Consider the following 22,096-nt stretch of genomic DNA (forward strand, 5'->3'; position numbering starts at 1 on the left):
AACATTGACTACAAAAACGGCTTGGATAATCCAGAAGCTTGGATAAGTGAGACTCTACTGTATTTATACACAGCATACACATACGTAGGCACCTTTCTCTCGACACCACCATTAGGAGGGGGGGGTACTGCCAGTGAGGCGTGAGGCCTAGAGAGGCGCTTGGTGATGGTGTTGGGAGGCGTGAGGGCGCCCCTTGTGGCCCGCCTTGCGCTTGCAACCAGGATTCCGGTAGGCGGGGCGAGGCGGAGGAGGGAGGGAGAGAGGGAGGCCGGAGCCGTGGTCCTTTGCGCGGCTGCCTGAAAGGTTCCGAAGGGCGGCATGAGGAGGCCGAGGCGTGCGGGGGATGAGTAAGTGCGGCTGCGCAAAGGGGGGGGGGTGTTGGGAGGGCTGGGGGCTCTTATTGGGACTTCCTCGCCTCCGCTGTAGAATGAACACAGCGTGACGTCACTCCGAGTGCCACGGCTTCGGCCTGAGGGAATTGGGGGGTCACCTGGTCTGCCGCCCTCTCTGCCTAAGAGCGCAGGCGCCTCGCCAGGCTGGCAGTCCCAGGGTTCCATTGCGATCCGCGCGGTGCCAACCGCTTTAAGTCTGCAGTGCGGATGCGTTCAGTCTCCTCAACAAGTCTGAAGCCAGGAAGAACATCAGGGAAGTCTCCCATTCGATCATAGCCCCATGATTCCACTTTAACTGCCCTGGCAACAACCTATAGAGTCCTGGGATTCGAAGCATAACAAGAGGAACTCTCTGGTCCCCTCTATACAGCCGAAGGGCCCTTCCACACAGCTGAATAAAATTCCACATTGTCTGTTTGGACTGGCCTATATGGCAGTGTGGAAATAGATAACCCAGTTCAAAGCAGATACAGTAGAGTCTCACTTATCCAACATAAACGGGCTGGCAGAACGTTGGATAAGTGAATATGTTGGGTAATAAGGAGGGATTAAGGAAATGCCTATTAAACATCAAATTAAGTTATGATTTTACAAATTAAGCACCAAAACATGTTATACAACACATTTGACAGAAAAAGTAGTTCAATACACAGCAATGCTATGTAGCAATTACTGTACAGTAGAGTCTCGCTTATCCAACGTAAACGGGCCGGCAGAACGTTGGATAAGCGCATATGTTGGATAATAAGGAGAGATTAAGGAAAAGCCTATTAAACATCAAATTAGGTTATGATTTTACAAATTAAACACCAAAACATCATATTAGACAACAAATTTGACAGAAAAAGTAGTTCAATACGCAGTAATGCTATGTAGTAATTAGTGTATTTACGAATTTAGCACCAAAATATCATGATATATTGAAAACATTGACTAATGCGTTGGATAATCCAGAACGTTGGATAAGCGAGTGTTGGATAAGTGAGACTCTACTGTATTTACAAATTTAGCACCAAAATAGCACCATGTTTTGAAAACCTTGACTACAAAAATGCGTTGGATAATCCAGAACGTTGGATAAGTGAGACTACTGTATTGTGGATTTTTCTGCCTTGATATTCTGGGTTATATGGCTGTGTGGAAGGGCCCATAGAACCCAGTTTCTGATCCCAGATTATCTGTTTTGAACTGCCAACCTCAGGGTCCATATACATAGCTGAAAGGTTTGCAGTAATCTCTGGATATGAGTGATGGTACTGTAATTCCCATATGGCAATGCACATTCAGGGCCCTTCCACACAGCCCTAGATCCCAGAATATCAAGGCAGAAAATCCCACAATATCTGCTTTGAACTGGGTTATCTGAGTCCACATTGCCATATACAGTGTTCCCTCACTATTTCGCGGTTCACTTTTTGCGGATTTGCTGTTTCGCGTTTTTTCAATAAACTAAAAGACTATTATAAATCATAAAAAATTACAATTTACAGCCTAAGGAAGGGAGGAAGGAGAAGCCAAAGGGAGAGAAAAGGAGCCGAAGCGGCAACGGGAGGAGAAGGAGGCGATTTATCAACACACAGTTGGTTGATAAAGACTTAAAATAGTGTATAACTACTAAAATAATGTATAAATATTAAAATAAATATAGCGTCCCTGCTTCGCGGATTTTCACTTATTGCAGGTGGTCCTGGAACCTAACCCAGCGATAAGTGAGGGAACACTGTAACCCAATTCAAAGCAGATCGTGTGGGATTTTAATTGCTGTGTGGAAGGGGCCCCAAATGACTATACTACAGTTTGTACCATTATTTTGATTTGTTGATTGCGTTCAGTGCTGTAGCCAAGAGGAGTGGTTTAGAGGTTTAATTCCCCCCCTCCCCATGTGTGTCCACTGATATTTATTGATAGAGCCCAATTTCTAAATTATTTTGTGTTATGGAACTACTCTTCATTATTCGCAAAAAAAAGTCGTCCCCCCCCCCCCCCCATTTTTCTGGCTATGGTTCTGATTGCGTTGCTCATACTATGGTCCAAAGTCATCCTGATATGTTAATAGGGTTCGAAAACCCGATCTACCCAAGCCTGGGGCCTCTTCTACACTACTATATAAAATCCAGATTATCTGCTTTGAACTGGATTATATGGCAGTGTATATTCATATACATGGGATCACCTAGTGGCACAGCAGGTTAAACCACTGAGCTGCTGAACTTGCTGACCAAAAAGTCGCAGGTTCGACTCCAGGGAGCGGGTGAGCTCCCGCTGTTACCCCAACTTCTGCCAACCTAGCAGTTCCAAATCATGCAAATGTGAGTAGATCAATAGGGAACGCTCCGGCAGGAAGGTAACGGTGCTCCATGCAGTCATACCGGCCACATGACCTTGGAGGTATATACGGATAACGCCGGCTCTTTGGCTTAGCAATGGAGATGAGCACCACCCCCAGAGTCGAACACAACTAGACTGAATGTCAAGGGAAATGTTTACCTTTATACTCATATAGTCCAGTTCAAAGCAGATTTTTTTTTGTGTCAGGAGCAACTTGAGTCACTTCTTGAGTGAGAGAATTGGCCATCTGCAAGGACGTTGCCCAGGGGACGCCCGGATGTTTTGATGTTTTTATCATCCTTGTGGGAGGCTTCCCTCATGTCCCCGCATGGAGCTGGAGCTGATAGAGGGAGCTCATCTGCACTATCCCTGGGTGGAGAGAATGGCCCCTTCCACACACTTCTTCGTATTTTAACTGTGTTGTGCCACACCTCAAACCATAAAGAGAAGGGGGATAATAAAAAACTATTAATGTTGTTGTTGTTTCAGATGCCTTTTTTCCCAAATCTACACTGTTCCTGATGTCCTGAAAAAAGAAGCCCTGATCTATTATAATATTATTATAATGTTTATTTTATCCTGTTTTTTCTCTCCACAAGGAGACTCAAAGCTGCTAATTTATCATTGTTCAGCTGCATTAGAAAATGCGCCAATACACCTTAATACAAGGATGAAAACAATTAAAGGTTAGGCTAATACATTCTCAGTTTTCTTAAACGAGGTAATTGTACATTCTTTGCTGTCTGTTTTGGAGGGCTTTCAAAATGTAGGTTCCAACAACAACAAAAAAGGTGGTTTTAGATTACTACCGTGTTTCCCCGAAAATAAGACAGTGTCTTATATTAATTTTTGCTCCCAAAGATGCACTAGGTCTTATTTTCAAGGGATGTCTTATTTTTCCATGAAGAAAAATTCACATTTATTGTTGAACAAAAAAATGAACATTTATTATATACTGTACAGTAATTGTCATCATAAACCAGCATAACCAGACAAACTGTGAATACTATCAAGAATTTCTCGTTACTACCAATATTTCCATGTACAGCACTCTATGGTACGTACATTTACCGATCCTGCGTGCTCTGGTGTTCTGTTTGGTGGGCATGCTTCCAAACAAAAACTTTGCTAGGTCTTACTTTCAGGGGAGGCCTTATATGTAGCAATTCAGCAAAACCTCTACTAGGTCTTATTTTCTGGGGATGTCTTATTTTAGGGGAAACAGGGTATATTTCCTCTAAGGCCCCTTCCACACAGCTGTATAAAATCCAAATTGGACTGTATTATATGGCAGCATGGACTCAGATAACCCAGTTCAAAGCAGATAATGTGAATTATCTGCCTTGATATTCTGGGTTATAGGGCTGTGTGGAAGGGCCCTACTTTGTACCATTATCTTGATGTGCTGATTGCATTGCTCATGCTATGGGTCAAAGTCAGCCTGATATGTTATAGGGTTGGAAAGCCCATTCTAGCTGAGCCTGGGGCTTCTTCTACACTGCCATATAAAATCTAGATTATCTGCTTTGAACCGGATTATGTGGCAGCGTAGACTCATATAGTCCATTTCAAAGCAGATAATGGCCCCTTTCACACAGCTAAATAAAGTCCCACATTTTCTGCATTGAATTGGAATATATGGCAGTGTGGACTCAGATAACCCAGTTAAAAGCAGAAAATGTGGGATTTTATTCAGCTGTGTTAAAGGGGCTTCTGTTCAAAGCAGGTGTTGTGGGATTTTCTGCCTTGATATTCTGGGTTATGTGGCTGTGTGAATGGGCCCAGTATGGATTCTCTGCTTTGATTATCTGGATTATATGGCAGTATGGAAAGGGACCTGGGGGTTCTAAAGCCTCCTCTCCGAACTGCAAATTCCAGGATTCCGTAGGACAGAACCATGGTGGTTAAAGTGGAACAATAGCACTATAATTGTGTAGTATGAATGAGCCTTATACAGAAGGTCCACTTGGTGCCACCCTTGAGTAGAGGCACAAATATCTCCATTTTGGAGCCAGCCATTGAATACGGCCTAATAATAAAAATAGTATGGAAACAGTGTTTAGCCCTGAGGATTTAGCTCATTTTTTATCATTATTACCAGCCGTTCTGAATGATGCTTCATTTGCCCTGATCCTTTGATTTACCAAGCTAGGATGGAAACAGCAGAGAGTGATTGATGTACCCAGGCCCCTTCTGCGCTGCCATATAATTCAGATTATCAAATCAGATAATCCACATGATCTGTTTTGAACTAGATTATATGAGTCAATGTATCAGTGCTCTATCAGTGTTCATCCTCCAGTCTGTTATTAATGTTTAACTGTGAAAACATAACTTAGTTATGTCATTGTCTAATGTTTGGTGCTGCCTTTATTATTATTTTGATGAGGGTGTTGGGACGTGATTTGGGATTTGGGTGGTTTTGGTTACTTTGTTATTTGTTTAGTATTGTATAACATTGAATGTTTGCCGCAACTTGTAAACCACCTCAGTCCCCATGGGGAGATAGGGTGAGATATAAATAAAGTTTTATTATTTATTATTATATCACATTGCCATATAATGGTTCAAATCAGATAATATGGATTTTATATGTCAAGTGTAGAAGAAACCCCAGGCTCAGCTAGACTGGGTTTTCGAACCCTATTAACATGTCAGGCTGACTTTGATCCATAGCATGAGCTATGCAATCAGGAAATCAAAATAATGATACAAATTAGGGACCTTCCACACAGCCCTATAACCCAGAATATCAAGGCAGATAATTCACATTATCTGCTTTGAATTGGGTTATCTGAATCCACATTGCCATATACTCCAGTTCAATGTAGATTTTATACAGCTGTGTAGAAGGGGTCATTTTTTTTTTGCTGTTGGAGACTATATTTTGAAAGCTCTCCAAAACAAAAAGCAAAGAATACAAAATTACTTCATCTTAGAAAACTGAGAATTTATTAGCCTAACCTTTATTTGTTTTCATTCTTGTTTTTTTTTAAAAGGCGTGTTTGGGGCATTTTTAAAGCAGCTGAGCAATGATAGATTACCTGCTTTGAGTTTCCTTGTGAGGAACAAAAACAGAATAAAGTAAACATAATAATACTATAATAATAGATCAGGCCTTATTTTTTTCAGAAGGACTTCAGGAACAGTGTGAATTTGGGGGAAAAGGTGTCTGAAACAACAGCAACAACAATATTTTTTTATTATTCCCCCCCCCCCCTCTCTTCAACAAAGTTAAAATAAAAAACAAATTTCATAGCTGCTGCCCTGCAGTTTCAAACCTTCTTAGAATCATAGTATAATAGAGTTGGAAGAGACCATATCGGCCATCTAGTCCAACCCCCAACCTTGCAGGAAAAGTACAGTCAAGCACCCTGACAGATGGCCATCCTGCCTCTGATTAAAAACCTTCAAGGAAGGAGCCTCCACCAGATTCCAGTGCAGAGAGTTTCACTGTTGAATAGCTTGTACAGTCAGGAATTTCTTCCTAATATTCAGGTGGAATCTGCTTTCCTGGAATTTGAACCCATTGCTCCGAGTTCTAGTTTCCACGGCTGCAGAAAACAAGCCTGCTCTCAAAGGCTCTGTTTTCAAATATTGCAGACAGGTAATTTAAAGTCAGAAAGAAATGGACAACCATACTTTTTCACCAAAGCTCATGCTAAATATTTGAAGTGAGGTGGTCTTTGAGAAGTATCCAAACATCACAGTTGACAAAAAATATGTCTGCATAGGAAATTTGCAAGTAAACAACAGCGATTCCATCTTCCAGCATGGAGGAGATTTGGGTCTCCATATGTTTTGGACTGCAACTTCCATCATCTTTTATAGTTGATGTTGACAGTGGCAAATATTATTTTCAGGGCTATTAGTAAGGTGATGGTATTGGCTCAAAATAGATGGCTGCCTAGGCTAGATGATATTGAATTGCAGTTCCCATCATCCTTAACCACTGTGGCTACTGTTAAAAATGTTTCAGTTCAAGTACCTCTGAAAGACCAGAAATAGCTAACATATTTTAAGATCTTTATGGAGAGACTCTGTTAGGCCTTTTCTTTCTTTTCCAGGGTATGCATATTCTAAGTTAATAGGTAACTTGCAGACCTTTTTGTGTCCAAAGACCCTTCCCCAAGTTTGATCTTTCAAGCAGGTTCATGGCTCATGTCTGTCATGTCTTTTGATTTGCTGTGCAGGTGGCACCCATCCCTTCTAAAGCTGATTTGAGACCAGGGATGAAATACAGCTACTACCAGCTTGTAGTTTGAGAAAGAAGACAGGAATAGACTTCTGCAGTTCAATACAATGTCTTTGAAGACTCTGTCATTTCTCTGTTCTGGAGAAGTAGAGGCGAGGAGTACCTGCATCTCTCCCTAATAAAGTGTTGAACTTCTCAGCCAGCATTTATTCTTCCAGGTATTGGAAGCTACTGGTTTTTGCTAATCTTAGGCTGGATCTGCACTTCCCTATAATCCAGGGCCCTTCCACACAGTCATATAACCCAGAATATCAAGGCAAAAAATCCCACAATATCTGCTTTAAACTGTAATATATAATAGTGTGGACTCAGATAACCCAGTTCAAAGCTGATATTGTGGGATTTTCTGCCTGATATTTTGAGTTATATGACTGTGTGGAAGGGCCCTCAGTTTCAGAATGTGGATTAACTGCATTGAACCGGATTATATCAGCATGCACTGTCCTATTATCCAGATCAATGCAGTTAATCCACATTCCGAAACTGGATAGGGCAGTTATGTAGCCTTATATACAGCCTCAGTCATGCCAGCAGGGAATTGAGGAAGTGGGACATGATAGTGGCTTTCTCCTATAACAACTCCTCTCAATATGTCATTCTACATGTCTTATCATCCCTAGTCAGCATACTATTGGTGTCTGAAACAGTTTTAGATTGTTCATTTTCTTAACAGGAAAGCTATATTATCTATCACATGAATGATGTCATTGAGATCTTGTGGGTCGTGAAGACTTTGTGTTTTGTTGTTCGAGCTGAAATTCTTCGGCCTGATCCAAATTATTATTTCTGATCTCTGTATTTTGACAGCATGTGTGAATAACCCATCTCAGAACCCCTCACCAGCCCAGGAAACTCAAGAGATTTAGTGTCCTTGACGGTCGCTGGTTTCAGTCGCTCTGGGGGAGCCATGAGACTAGCAGGTGAGTTTGAGGACGCCAGAGGCATAAGAGAAATCGGTTACATAGCTAGAGTATCACTGCCATTTAATGCCCACCAGGCTCTTAGGAGCCTTTTAAGTCCTGGGACAACAAAAGGGAGATGGAGCAGCTGGGATGACTGTAGCAGTTGTGTTTAGCCTTCCTGGGCTTTGCTAGTGTGATTGCAAGCAAAACTTTTCTTTTCTTCATCCTTTCAGGCCCGCTTCGTGTCGTTGTGATTGTCTTGACAGCTGGATTGACCTGGATCCTTGTCAGTATCATGTTGGGCACTCAAAGTGGCTTCTCAAGGCTGCAGCAGCTTCTCAGCAGTAAGAGATGAAGCAGTTGGGATCGAGGATAATGGGTGATGGGAAGAGTGGGCAGCAGTCATGGGTATGCAGCTTTATCAGCTTTCTTCATGGGCTATGCTGGGTAGGGCTGTTGGAGACCGCACTTGGGGCTCCACATATTCACCACCTCTAGTTTAAAACAAGCCACATGAGGTTAATGTCAGAGGCAATTATTTATTTCAACTACTAAATTTTGGTGGAACACAGGGATTCGGGGAGAGACAAAGGTCTGCGAAAGCTGCCCATCCTCAATCTAAATACTAATCAAGGCCTGTTCCTATTTTTTTCAGTCTTTCAGAAATATTTATTCTGCAATAAAATCTTCACTCTAAAGATTTTGGATAGTTTAATTTCTTGTTTGAGATGTCCTTAATACAGTGTTTCTCAACCTATCTGATCTGAGGAAACCAGAATTTCTTTTTTTCCCGTGTGCCAAAAAGCAGCAGTATATTTGTGCCCACTGGTTACAATTCTTCCTTCTTTTCCTGGAAATTTGCCAGGATTTGACAGGCAGTGGTTCAGAGATTATTGCTTTGAATTAACACTGCTGTCAAGTACAGTATTTTCTGTGCAAAATAATGTCTCCTTGCAGCATGTTTTTCTGTTATATTAAATACAGATACTCGCTTAGGAGTATCATAGGATTTTTGTGTTTTAAGATAGAAATAGGTGATCTTCTCAGTGAAGTCAGAATGACTCTGACTAGTGAGCCAAGCTGCCTGCCATTGGGTTTTTAAAATATGAAAAAGGGTCTTTCACTTTGTCCTTTTTGAGTTTGTGAACTCAAGCTAATCTAATTAAAACCTTTCTTGGCATTTCTTAGCATCTGCTCTGTTGGTTGTCTTGAGAGGCAAAGGTGACTTTTGGCTTTGGCACTTAGTAGTAACTCCATTATTAAGGTGATAATGCCAGACATATTCAATTGTTTGCAGCCAGATCTTGCTAATATTTTATTTCTCTGTTTTGTTCTAGGTCCTGAGAATTCTCCCACTTTAGGTAAATGATTTATGCTGATTTCTCCAGGGTTTACAACAGTTTTTCCCAGTGAAAGGCAATCCGACATAACATATAGGCCAGCCACCCTCAACCTAGTGCACTGCAGATGTGTTTGGATTGCAGGTCCCATAATTTGAGGATAGTAGTGTGCTGTAGGCCCCCCGGTGGCGCAGCGGGTTAAACCACAGAGCTGCTGAATTTGCTGACCGAAAGGTTGGTAGTTTGAATCCGGGGCTTGGGGTGAGTTCCTGCTGTTATCCCCAGCTTCTGCCAACCTAGCAGTTCGAAAACATGCAAATGTGAGTAGATCAATAGATACCGCTCCGGCGGGAAGGTAACTGCACTCTATGCACTCATGCCGGCCACATGACCTTGGAGGTGTCTACGGACAACGCCGGCTCTTTGGCTTAGAAATGGAGATGAGCACCACCCCCAGAGTCGGGACACGACTAGACTTAATGTCAGGGGAAAACCTTTACCTTTACTTGTAGTGTGCTGTGTCGAGATAGTAGTAGATACTATATATTCCAGGTTAGGAGGGCAGGAAGTTAGAAGGGCATATGTGGGCACATGTGTTTTCCCCATGGATTTGCACCTGCAGTTTCGAGAAATTACATTTTTGGGTAACAGTTCCCAAAATTTTGCTGCCCATGTTGGCTAAGTCATTCTGGGCATTGTTGTCCAGAGGTAACGTTTCCCCAGCTCTGCTTCAACCTTGCTTAGATCCATGCAGTCCTGGGGCTTTGATATTTTGAAAGCGATATTGAAAAAGGCTGAGATAGTCTGTTAAATTTCCACAGTAGAGCAAAGCAGAGTCAGTCTGCTTGTTTTGCAGGTAATGCTTGCTTCTGTAGAGCAGGGAAAGGCAAGGAGATAACAAAGGAAATAGCAAAGCAGGCTCTGCAAGGAATTGGCTAGAGGAGATCATTAGAATATGTAAAAGGAAAGGAGGTAGGAGGGATTGCTTCACTGTCTCACAGATCAGTCAGTCATTCATCATCATTGGTGAAGGGGCATACAATTATAGTATTCCTGTAGCACTGAGCAAAGGGAGAGAAATGTATCCAGACATTCTGAGTTCATTGGAGGGTGCTATGTTGTCTCAGGAAGATCGGTCTTGCTGATCTTAGCAGCTATTCCCAAACAAAGCTTTCTTCCTTTTGGGTTGGCATCCCTTGCTTTAGTGTAAATCTGAATTTGAGCAGGATTTATGGTGGTCCCAATTCTCTACCCCAAAAGGAAGTGGACTTGGGATGGTCTTAGAGGGGGAGAAACACTTGCAGAGGGAATGTGAATTAAATTCATTCTCAAACTTGTGTCTCTAAATACTGTTGGACTATTGTTCCCAGAACCCCACTTGTTTAATGCTTAAGGATTCTTGAAGTTGTAGTCCAACAACATTTGGGGACTACCATTTGGGGACTACTATCGTAGCAGAAAATTGCAAGTATAAATGGAAAATCAGTGTTCCTCCCCTTTTCCCCATTAGTCTGTATGACTTGACTGCCTAGCTTTCTGTCTCTTTTGCCATGCCTAGACTTTGCACATCTTCACCGTTTGAAAAGTGTCCACAGTATTCTTGATCAGATCAGAGTGGTACCGGCACGAAGTAATTCAGGCAACAACATTAGGCGTCGCAGTGAGTTCAGATGAGTTGAAGTGGGTGGAGGGAACAAATAGGACCAGTGCTAGCTTTATGCACAAATGTACAGGGTTACAGTTTAGAGTCTCAAGTTATGAGAGACTTCTGAGTACAGCTTTTGGAAATTAAATTCCAATTTTTGTCATTGCCAGAATAATAACACTTTTAAAAGAATAATAATCCTTATGTGTAAGAGGTATAGGTTAATACAGAGGCGCGAATCATAGGGCCTGCCCGATGGTTGCAACTCCCATCATCCTTCATCTTTTGCTGTCCTGGTTCGAACTGCTGGGAGTTATAATTCCAGGGCCTCAGCACTGGGTTACCTACCTTGAAGAACTGTTGCCAGTAAGACTAGATATTTTTCACTTAGATCAGGCCTGCACAACTCGTGGCCCTCCAGCTGTTTTGACTTCAGCTCCCAAAATTCCTAGCAATTGGAGAGGCTGGCTAGGTCTTCTGGGACTTGGAGGCTCAAACATCTCTAGGGCCACAGTTGTGCAGGCCTGGCTTAAATGATATAAGCTTGGCAAAGTTTCTTTTTTGGACAAACTAGTGTGGCACAATTACTACACAGCTTTGGGACATCTGTGAGTTGTTGAACCCCATAAATAAATTTACTAGACCAGTGGTTCTTAAATGTGTTCTGCAGGGCCCAAAGGGCTCTGCGAAGCATACTGAGGGGCTCCATACTGCTCTCTCCTTCCTCCTCCCCCCCCTCCCCCCAATGCGTGCATGTCAACATTTTGTGCGCACTGCCATCGGAGTGGTTGGAGGGCAGCACAAGCCCTGGTGCATCTGCCAGAGCCGCCTGCCCACCTGCCTCGCAAGAAGCCCCTCCTGAAACCCAAGCCCCTGATAAGGCACCAGGACTGGGCCAAACCCGCCCGTGCCTCCACCACCTCCAAACTCTGGGCACCCCTCTTCAGAGCTGGGACAGGAAGCACCACTTTCAGCTGCTGCTGGAAGATCTTGAGGGCAAGATGGAGTGGCAGCTGGAGCAGGCCAGGAGCCTTGGTGTTGGCAAGATGCCGACCCTGGTCCTTGCCCATACTGTCAAGATGCAGCTCCAGGAGGAGGGCAAAGAGGCCAGGGCCCGAGATGGAGTAGAAAGAGGTGGGAAAGAGAAGAAGTGGAGTGAATACGCGAAAAGGGCCCACATTCGGGAGCATTGGCCCCAAAAGGCTAAAGGCAGCAAGGCTGCAGGAGGAGGGAGGAAGAGGAGGAAGAAGTGAGCTCCCAGCCGCCATCGAGGTCAGGAAGGAATGGGGCAGATCTCTCTCCTTTATGAACTTGTATGCTGCCCCTAAGAAAAAACCACTATTTGGGATTGTGGTTATTACCTTTTGCTCCCAAAATAAGAAAATGTGGCCTTGGTTTTCAGATCAGAATAAAGACACTTGACCTGGACTGGATGGCATCTGGGTTGGTGGTGGTGGTGGTGGTTGTTGTTGTTGTTGTTGTTGTTGTTATTATTATTATTATTATTAAGGCTGGATGGCTATCTGTTGAGGGTGCTTTGATTGTGCTTTTCCTGCATGGCAGGAGGGGGTTGGATTGGATGGCTTCCACTGAAATACTGTTAAGTTTATGTTGGTTAAACATTAAATGAAGTTTATGTTCTTCATTTTAAATACTGTATTGCTCCTTCCTTCCTTCCTTCCTTCCTTCCTTCCTTCCTTCCTTCCTTCCTTCCTTCCTTTTTTTTGCACTACACTGCACATAGGTATTTGTTTGCCCATGGTTGATATATATACATTATATCTAATATAATATAATTATTATAATAATATAATATAATACATACACATTTCTTGGAGCTCCACAAGAAACTTTTACTTCAAAAAGGGCTCCACAACTGAAAAGGTTTGAGAACCCCTGTACTAAACTAAACTAAGGGTCAGGCACCATGTAAGGCAACTTTTGCCAAATGTCTATCTGGGACCAGTGCTTTCCAGTTTGCTGGAAGTGGCCTCTTTTAAGTTGAGAGGACTTAGTTTAAAGCAGCTTTCTCCATCAAAGTAACTCTCTGGAAGTTTTCGATTTCCACTTGGCCTGGGGGTGACGAGATATGTTGTAATGTAACACCTATGGAAAGCTCAAGGCCAGGGAACACTGAAGTACTGCCATGTCCCTGAGTGGTTTAGACATTCAGTTCTAGTCAGGCATATTCAGAATGGTTAAGATTAATTGGATTTTGAGATTGCATGAGGAGGTAAGAGAGGACTGGCCACAACAACAACAACAACAACAACAACTTTATTTTTATATCCCACCTCCATCTCCCTGCAGGCACTCGGGGTGGCTAACATGGGGCCAAGCCCAAATAATCACAATAAAACAGAATAAAATACATACATAAAAACAACATCATAAACAAAAAAATATTAAGATGAAGCAAAACATATTTGTACATAATAACATAGCACTAAGATAAAATGAAAGCCCACCATTTAAAAGCAGAACAAGATTAACCTAAAAACAAACTGGACCAAAGTGCAAGGAGTGTATATTGTAAACCTGAAGGGTAAGAAAGTGCTGCAGCATTTAATGGAAGAAATTGTAGGTGGGATAAGCGGTGAAATTATTTCCAACTGATGGAACAATGTAGAAATGTGTCAGGCAAAGTGATTGTCAATGTGGTGGAACCTATCAGTGGGATCAATTATTTGAAGGCGCACTGGAAACACCAAGTTTTTAAATCTTGAAGGCTGACAGGGTGGGTGCCTGCCTAATCTCCCTGGGAAGGGAATTCCACCATGGAGAAGGCCCTCTCCCTCATCCCCAGAAGCCGCACTTCTGAAGGAGGTGAGAGTGAGAGAAGCGCCTCTCCCGAGGATCAAAGAGATCACGCAGGTTCATAGGGGGAAATGTGATCACGAAGTTAGGTGGGCCCCGAACCATTTATGGCTTTATAACTGATAACCTGCACCTTGAATTGGGACCGGAAAATGATCGGCAGCCAATGGAGTTCTTTAAAAAGGGGGGTTGACTGCTCCCTGTAATTCGCTCCGGATAGCAGTTTGGCTGCCAATTGTTGGGCCAGTTGAAGGTCCTCCAGATGTTGTCAAGCTACAGTTTTATACCAATACGTGCAGATTTTTCTAAAACTGATGTCAAACCTGTGACCTTCCAGATGTTTTGGACTTTAGTTCCCAGAATTCCTGGCCATCGGCAAGGTTGCTAGGACTTCTGGGAAATGGCGGCTCAATCATCTTGAGGGCCACAGGTTTGACACCTCTGATCTAAAAGGAATTCACAGGAATCAGAAAGAATTACTTCTGAATATTACTTCAGAATAGGTATTTATAAGATCCTACTATATATCACTAGTATCCTGCCTTTTCATCCTACCTGATCCCTCAGCATCTCTGAGTTAGTACCAAAAAGCAAACTGACCATCAAATTTGGAGATGTGGGTAGTTTGGGGGGATTTTATGATTTTTTAAAATCTGTGCTATCTTTTTCTTAGAGCCCAGGCCCAAGAAGTACAAGTGTGGCCTTCCTCGGGCCTGCCCAGAGCACACGTTGGCCTTCCGGATCACAAGTGGTGCAGCAAATGTCATTGGGCCCAAGATCTGCCTTGAGGATAAAATGTGAGTCATTGGCAAAGAAGGCAGAACAGTTGGGAGTCTGGCTCAGAAAGCCCAGCCTCAAACCTTTCAGACTAGAAGGCAGAGCTCATGAGCAATATCCCTTTATTCAGGCTCAGACTTGTATTCCAGGGGAAGCAAAATTTCAGAGAAAGTCTTTTTAAAAATGTGTTACAGTCATCCCCTCACATGCACTGAGATGAGGCATGCAGAACCTCCTCCCCCCTCCAAATGGAAAAACTGCAGACAAAAGAATCCACAATTTTTAACTTGAGAAAATACTTCTCTGGGAACCTTTAGGTCCTCCAGCATCACTTCTAGCAGACATTCACCAAAGAATTGCACTGGAGGTCCCAGAGGGGTGTTCTCTCTCGGTCCTCTAGCATGTTTCACTGGTTAATTTCTGCTAGAATTTGACTGTAGAGGAGCACTAGAAGACCTAGAAATCCCTAGAGAGAATATTTTAATCGGATCCACAAAAGTCAAATCTTCTAATCTGGACGGCTAGCTGTACATCCCATCTTTTCTCTAATGAGCTCAAGACAGTGTACTTGACTCCTCAGTCTACTGACAAGAACCGTGTTTGTTCAGTCAGACAAGCAGAAAGAGAGAGAGAAGTAATGTTTTTGTGCACCAGTACAAACTAGAACCTGGGGTGCTCTCCATCTACACAATTATAGCACTATGATTTCTATCTTAGCTGCCACAATGGCCTCCTAAGGAATCCTGTGTGGTCGTAGTTTGGTCAGAGGCACCAAAGGAGCTTTATAGTTGAGGGTAATAAATGCCCCTCTCTAAGCAGAAAATCCCATGGTTCCTTAGGATGTTGCCATGAAATTTCTAATGGAATCATAGCCCTATAACTGTAATGCAAGATGACTTTGCTAAAGAATCTCCATGGCTCTGTTTCTGATTTGCCTTCATCATTCTTATAGGCTAATGAGTAGTGTGAAGAACAATGTTGGCCGGGGTCTAAATATTGCACTGGTGAATGGTGAGTTATGTCTTTTTAGGTGCAGGTCTGCATTAATAATCGTATTTACATGAACTCACGGGACTAGGAAGAGCCAGGGTGGTACAGTGGTTTGGGCATTGGACAACAGCTCTGGGGAGACCAGGGTTTGAATTCCTCCTTGGTCATAGAAACCTATTGGGTGTTAGTAGGCAAGTCATAATCTCTCAGCCTCAGAAGAAGGCAATGGCAAACCTCCTCTGAACAAATCTTGTCAAGAAACTCCCATGATGGGTTTACTGTGTGATCACTCTATGTTAGAAACAACACATTACTATGGGCTAATGCTACTGTCTGGTTTGACTTTGCAGGGGTGAATGGAGACCTGATTGATGCCAAATACTTTGACATGTGGGCGGGAGGTAAGTGCTTTGTTTTGGTAGGAGTTAGGTACCCATAGCGCTGGGTTCTTGTATGTTTTCCGGGCTGTATGGCCATGTTCCAGAAGTATTCTCTCCTGACGTTTCGCCCACATCTATGGCAGGCATCCTCAGAGGTTGTGAGGTATGAAGATGCCTGCCATAGATGTGTGCGAAACGTCAGGAGAGAATACTTCTGGAACATGGCCATACAGCCCGGAAAACATACAACAACCCTGTGATCCCAGCCATGAAAGCCTTCAACACAAAATCTGTCTGGATTAAATTCTATGGGGAGGAGGAATTCATGGGGTAGAGTAGTACAGCATGACCTCTATCTGCAGGACCAGTATCTACAATGTTATTTACCCATATCCAAATAAGACAAAAATCATCCCTAGATGTTCTCTAGGTCATCCAGCACAATTCTATGGTATACTTCTGCTAGAAGTTGTCCATTGGGAAATGCAAAAGAGCTATTGCCTCTCTATGTATTTTATAGGACCTCCAGTTAGATTCTATAGTAGGCTTTGGCCAGAAGTTGTCCATTTCAGTAGCGTTTGTTATTATCCATAGTGTTCATTTCCACAGTAAATCCAGGAATGTATCCCTTATGGACATGGGTGTTGTTTGAGATACCTTGGGAACTCACTTCAGGCCATGGGTCACCTTAATTGATATGTACTAATTTTATCATTTTGTGTTCCAAATTAATTTTTATTGTTGTTATTGTTATTATACTGTGTTAGCCACCCCGAGTCCCTATGGGGAAATGGAGGTGGGATAGAAAAATAAAGTTGTTGTTATTATTATTATTATTATTTATAAGGGAAAAGTGGGTAGCGCTTGGGAAATGTACTTATTTGAACTATCACTCCCAGCATTCTTCAGCCAGGGTAGGGAATTCTGAAGTTGCAATCAAAAAATAATCTTCCAAAGCTCTGGAGAGAAATGGGCTTGGCTGTTCTGGACCAGGGAGTCTTGAAGTGATGGGTGGTGTTCTGATGTTGAGAGGTCCAGACTGTTTTGAATGCCTCAGCCTTTTCTGCAGCTGTGGACACTTGGGTTCTTTCCCTTCCCCTCCTCCATTCAATTTCCAAACAATTTGGATCTTGCTTAAGCAAGGAGATAGTGACAGAGCTCTATGCCCAGGAATTGGATATTATCAATGGCAATGGGATTAAAATTGAATATACATCAGGTTAACTGGGGTTGGCTCTATACTGTAGAACAGGCTTGTGGGAGTTGTAGTCCAAAACACCTGGAGGGCTGAAGTTGGCCTATGCCTTCTGTAGAATGAATGCACATTGACACCATTTTAAATGCCGTGGGTAAATATTATAAAATTCCATAGCGGTGAGCCATGGCAGTTATTATGGTTTAAAACAGCATTTATTCTACAGTGTAGAGCCAGCCTTGGTAGAAATATTTTTCATTGTTGTTTCTCTAAACAGGTTAACAATCATGCAAAAAAAAAATCAGAAACACACCTGCTCTTCAGCATTTTGCATGAAGAATAAGATCTGTTCTCTGAGATGACACCAGGTATTGCTGACACACACTTTCAAGCATATTCTCACAACCACAAGGACTACAATTTTTCCCCCCAAATGTTTTGTTTCCGAATCCTGCACTCAGTACTGTTCTCTGGCGATATGAATGTTCTTGTGCAGAATTGTGGTGTCTATTCTGCCCAGATCTTCGGTTTCTGTATTTTTTGGAGGAAAAGTTGTGTTGAAACCTCCAGGCCCACTCAATGTGTGTCTCTGTACCTCTAGATGTGAATGAACTGTTAAAATTCATCCGGCCGTTGCATGAGGGGACGCTGGTGTTCGTAGCCTCTTACGATGACCCCGCCACAAAGTGAGTCTTACGAGTGGGCAGACGGATGGTTACAGTCAACGTATGCAATTATATTATGCTTTTTTGTCTCTTGCCAGAGGAGGGTTGAACTAATCACCTTGTAATATTTTACCAGTGCCTTACTTTGATGTGGGGTTTCCACAGCTAAGGGCCCTTTTGCACTACAGAGTATTGTGCTTTGATTCTACTTGAGGTGCCCTGATTAATAGTAATAATCCTGGGAGTTGTAGTTTAGTCAGAGGCACTAGAGGAGCCCCCTCACTGAGAATTAAAAAGACCCTTTCCTCCAATGTCAATTCTGGTGTTGCTATGTCAGTTAAAGAGGAATCACAGTGGTACTACTGTATAGTATGAGAGGGTTCTTAATTGTGAGTAGATCTGAAAGGTGCAACCCGCCCTAGATAGCAAAATTCCATAGAACACCCATGTGTTCCCAGCAGACCAGCCTCCCCGAGTCAGATGTTGGACTACAACTCATAGCATCCCCAGCCACTATGGTTCACAGTATTTCTGCCTCAGGATGATGGGAATTGTAGACCCAAGATATCCAAAGGAGGCAAGGTTAAGGGAAGCCGGAACACAGCTGTTCCTTGCTGGCAGATTTGCAAGTTTCCAATAAGGATTCATTTCAGGCAAAAGGCTGGAGCACACCTCCTTACTGCTTTTGGTGGATCCACACAAAGAACTGTTAAGATATGCCATAGCATAGAATATGGTGGGAAGTTGTGAGGAGTTGCTTCCGGTCTAAAAGGGGGACATACTTCACTCTCAAGCAACTTAAATGAGATCTCTTCAGGTCTGCTTTGAGGGTACATCGCAGATATTTATTCATTTATTTGCAGTATTTATATTCTGCCCTTCTCACCCTGAAGGGGACTCAAGGTGGATCGCAGAACACAAATATGGCAAATATTAAATGCTGTGATATACAGACAGGACAAACAACAGTACAGTACAGGTATACAGTGTTCTTTCTCTACTTTGCGGTTCACTTTTCGCTCCTTCGCTGTTTTGTGGAATTTTTTTTTTGGGTCCAAGGCACTTTCAGAATGCCTTGGACCTTAATGCTATCCAATCAAAAGTGGTATCTTTCAAACTAGTCAATTAAACAACACAAAGCAACTCACAGAGGACTAGGCTGTGGCGCCGCCTGCCTTTTTTACATGCGCTCTCGCCCCGCCCCCTCTTCCGGGAAGGCTTCACTGGCCCTCCAGAAATCCTGGGAGTTGCAGGTTTACAGCCTTCTGTGCCAAATTGCTGCCCGCTTCACCAAACTAAAACAACTACAGTGCAAAACAGGCTTGCGAAGGAGAGAAGGGCCACCTAACTACTAAAATAAGGTATAAATATTAAAATATAGTGTCCTTACTTCGTGGATTTTCACTTAATGCGGGTGGTCCTGGAACGTAACCCCCGCAATAAGTGATGGAACACATAGGCATTTTCCATCTTCAGGATCCTGGAGGTTGTGCTCGATTCTGGCCATGGGGGTGCGGGAGGAGGTGCTGTCGCTCCATCCTTCAAGTAATAGAGCCCTATTCACAGACTTCCTCCTTTTTTGATTGCCAGCATTTTTCTGATATTGTCCTTATGGTGCCATTAAAATACCTCCCCGCTAAGCAGCACTTATTTATTTACCCACAACTGTTTTTGATCTACTAGGTAGGTAGTGAGTTGGGCTGAAGGTCGGATGCTCACCCCCGACCCAGGCTTTGAACTGCTAACCTTTCGATTGCAAGATTTATTGCAGTTGGTTAACTTGCTGTGCTAAAGCTGCATGTATGTAATCTGGCTTAATTTGGTGTCATATATCTTAAGGTAGAATGTGTGTATACATAATTTGGGATATATATTGTGACGTAATGAAAAATCAAAATGTGTAGTCCACGCACTGCCAGAGAAAGAAGATATGTGCCATGCAGGTGAACAATAAAGAACAAGTGGTTTATTCTTCTTAAACCCAGTTTGCTCATTTGCACCAACTCACATAATGTCCTTTTATGAGAGATTTAAAATAGTCTTTCCTTTGTCCATGTGGATAAATTCCTTCCAGCAGCTCATGAAGAGGACATTTTAAACTCCCTCCCCCCCCCCTCTCTCTCTCTCTCTCTCTCTCTTCCAACTGTCTCTCTGCACCTGCTTAGCCAAGCCTGAACAAAATTGCAGTAGTATCGAAAACTCCCAGGCTTAACAGCTCTCCAGACATGGCTCAACTAATCAACTTCATGCATTTTTTTTTTACAGTTGACGCACACACATTAACTGATTTCTTAACATACTGTAACATATATTTAATTTTTATAGAACTTCATTTTAATGTATGTGTTTATAGAATTTTTGCAATGTCTGTGTGTTTTAACTGTGCTGTGACCTGCCTCAAGCCATGAGGAGAGGTGAGTAAGAAATAAAATTATTATTATTATTATTATTATTATTATTATTATTATTATTATCATCATTATCATCATATGCTTTGGAAAACTGGGACAGGAAGTGTGCTTTCTCTCCTTAACATTTGCTATATATATGGGCCAGGATTGAGGGGAGTCACAGTCCAGTTCCTTTAGAAGAGCCACATGTTTCCATTTCCTGGCATCATTCAACTAGAGAATAAGGAAAGAGAGGGAGTGGAGGAGGGCAGGGGGAATACAGGCTGTGTTCATACTTTCCCATCCTGTTGTTCCTCTCCAGAATGAATGAAGAGACCCGCAAAATCTTCGCAGAACTTGGCAGCAGAATTGTCCAGGAGCTTGCCTTTAGAGACAGCTGGGTCTTTGTGGGAGCCAAAGGGGTGCAGGACAAGAGTCCCTTTGAGCAGGTAGTGATCCTCCTTCCGTCCCCAGAAAACCAGGGCATCGTAAAAACATCTTTCATGGACTTTGTTTGGCTGGGAGACATCCTGAAATAACTCACATGAATGCCACCTTTTCTTTGCTCTTTCCACAGCATGTCAAAAACAGCAAGAGCTCCAACAAGTACGAGGGCTGGCCTGAGGCACTTGAGATGGAAGGCTGTATCCCACAGCGAACTGCATATGACTAGGGCGGATTGCTATCCTCGGAGTCTCTGAGGTTTCTTCCAGCTCTTGTCTTCCCTTATGTTGGCAGCTGTCTGTTGTCCTTCTCTTCTGCCTTATTCAGGCAATCCAGTTCTTTCTTGCCTGGTCCAGACCCTGGGAAGTGGGGTATGGTATGACAATATCTGAATGAGCTCCTATTCCACCACCACCCCATGACCAGGCAGTCTTCCCCATGTGCCTTATTTGCTGTCCTGGATGGAGGAAGTAATTCCTTTCCTTTCTTCTCTTGGAATGGATTTAGAGAACAAATTCATGCCTCTGTCTGGGAATATTGGCTCAGGAACTCAGATTGCGCAAAGTTGATATATTTATATTTATGTGGTTTTCTTTCCACTGTGATATTTTGAATCATAAGTGGGAACCTCACTCGCACTTATGCCCTAACAGATACACACACACACACACAACTTCCCAGGGTAAAAGATGCAGGAGATGTGCTGATAGTGATGGGTGTAGCTAAAAGCCAAAAATGAACAATGACACCAGTTTCTCTCTATCCAGACCCCTTTCTTTATCTGCTTTTGTCTTTCCTAAATTTACACTTCAGTCACATGGATCTGTCCATCCGCCATTCTTGACATGAACAGAGTCTTCTGCACAGCTCTGCTGGAGAGCACCATGTTCCCAATTGCAAGGACAAGGGCAGGGCTTGGGAAGAAGAAATAATTATGAGTTGAATGAGGAGGTCCTGCAAGCCATCTTCACCTTCAGGGAAGAAGCCAAGTTGGGAAACCTGTGCTCCAAAGGCTTTACAACGTCCCTCAGTCCCATGCAATATGGTTAACAGTAAGGGAGAATGCAAGTTGTAGTCCAAACTGGCTGAAGGACCAATGGTTCCTATCTCTAGGCCAGCACTTCCCCACTCCTGTGCTGGAGGGACCATTCCTTTTCTGCTCTTGTTTCTGTATCTCAGTTTAATCCCTCCACCACCATTATGTTTTGGTACTTTTGCACAACTCCTGAAAGATGCCCAGATGCTATTTTTGGAAAAGTTGTGTTGGTGTTTCATTTGTGTCAGGACAAGACGGCATCTGAAAGCCCCTTGTTCTTTCTCACACACCTTTGTTTATATGTTACAGTGGAGAGAATTGAAGATGAGCATTTTATTTTTGAAAATCCTTGTTGCTGTAGAACATCTCCAATAAACAATGTACAAAAAGATTGAGACTTCACTGATGTTGTTTTAAATTAATGCTCACCCCTTTCCCATGTATAACTTGCAGCTGCCAAAAACAGACATAAAATTACAAATCCAAATCAATATACTCCATCAAGGATTCAAATACTAGTAAACAGGATTTCAAGGTAGG

The 22,096-nt window shown here is 42.8% G+C and overlaps 1 protein-coding gene across 6 annotated transcripts; it reads left to right on the forward strand.

Moving 5' to 3' along the window:
* Positions 1–201: 201 nt before the first annotated feature.
* On the forward strand, positions 202–21,947 carry fam3a (FAM3 metabolism regulating signaling molecule A). Of its 6 annotated transcripts, XM_062971222.1 has the most exons (13): positions 237–347; positions 3,320–3,406; positions 6,914–7,133; positions 7,783–7,895; positions 8,111–8,221; positions 9,215–9,238; positions 10,776–10,877; positions 14,353–14,476; positions 15,409–15,467; positions 15,797–15,847; positions 17,623–17,707; positions 20,399–20,525; positions 20,654–21,947. In XM_062971222.1, exons 4-13 carry the CDS (start codon positions 7,883–7,885, stop codon positions 20,747–20,749), a joined length of 792 nt encoding a protein of 263 aa, XP_062827292.1. In that variant the 5' UTR covers positions 237–347; positions 3,320–3,406; positions 6,914–7,133; positions 7,783–7,882; the 3' UTR covers positions 20,750–21,947. The 6 variants fall into 6 exon arrangements, with proteins under 6 accessions (XP_062827291.1, XP_008120668.1, XP_062827293.1 ...); XM_062971221.1 differs by lacking the exon at positions 3,320–3,406 and having other exon boundaries at positions 202–347; XM_008122461.3 differs by lacking the exons at positions 3,320–3,406; positions 10,776–10,877 and having other exon boundaries at positions 203–347.
* Positions 21,948–22,096: the final 149 nt, after the last annotated feature.

The sequence above is a fragment of the Anolis carolinensis genome, chromosome 2 (assembly GCF_035594765.1).
Source record: "Anolis carolinensis isolate JA03-04 chromosome 2, rAnoCar3.1.pri, whole genome shotgun sequence".
NCBI classification, from domain to species: Eukaryota; Metazoa; Chordata; class Lepidosauria; order Squamata; family Dactyloidae; genus Anolis; species Anolis carolinensis.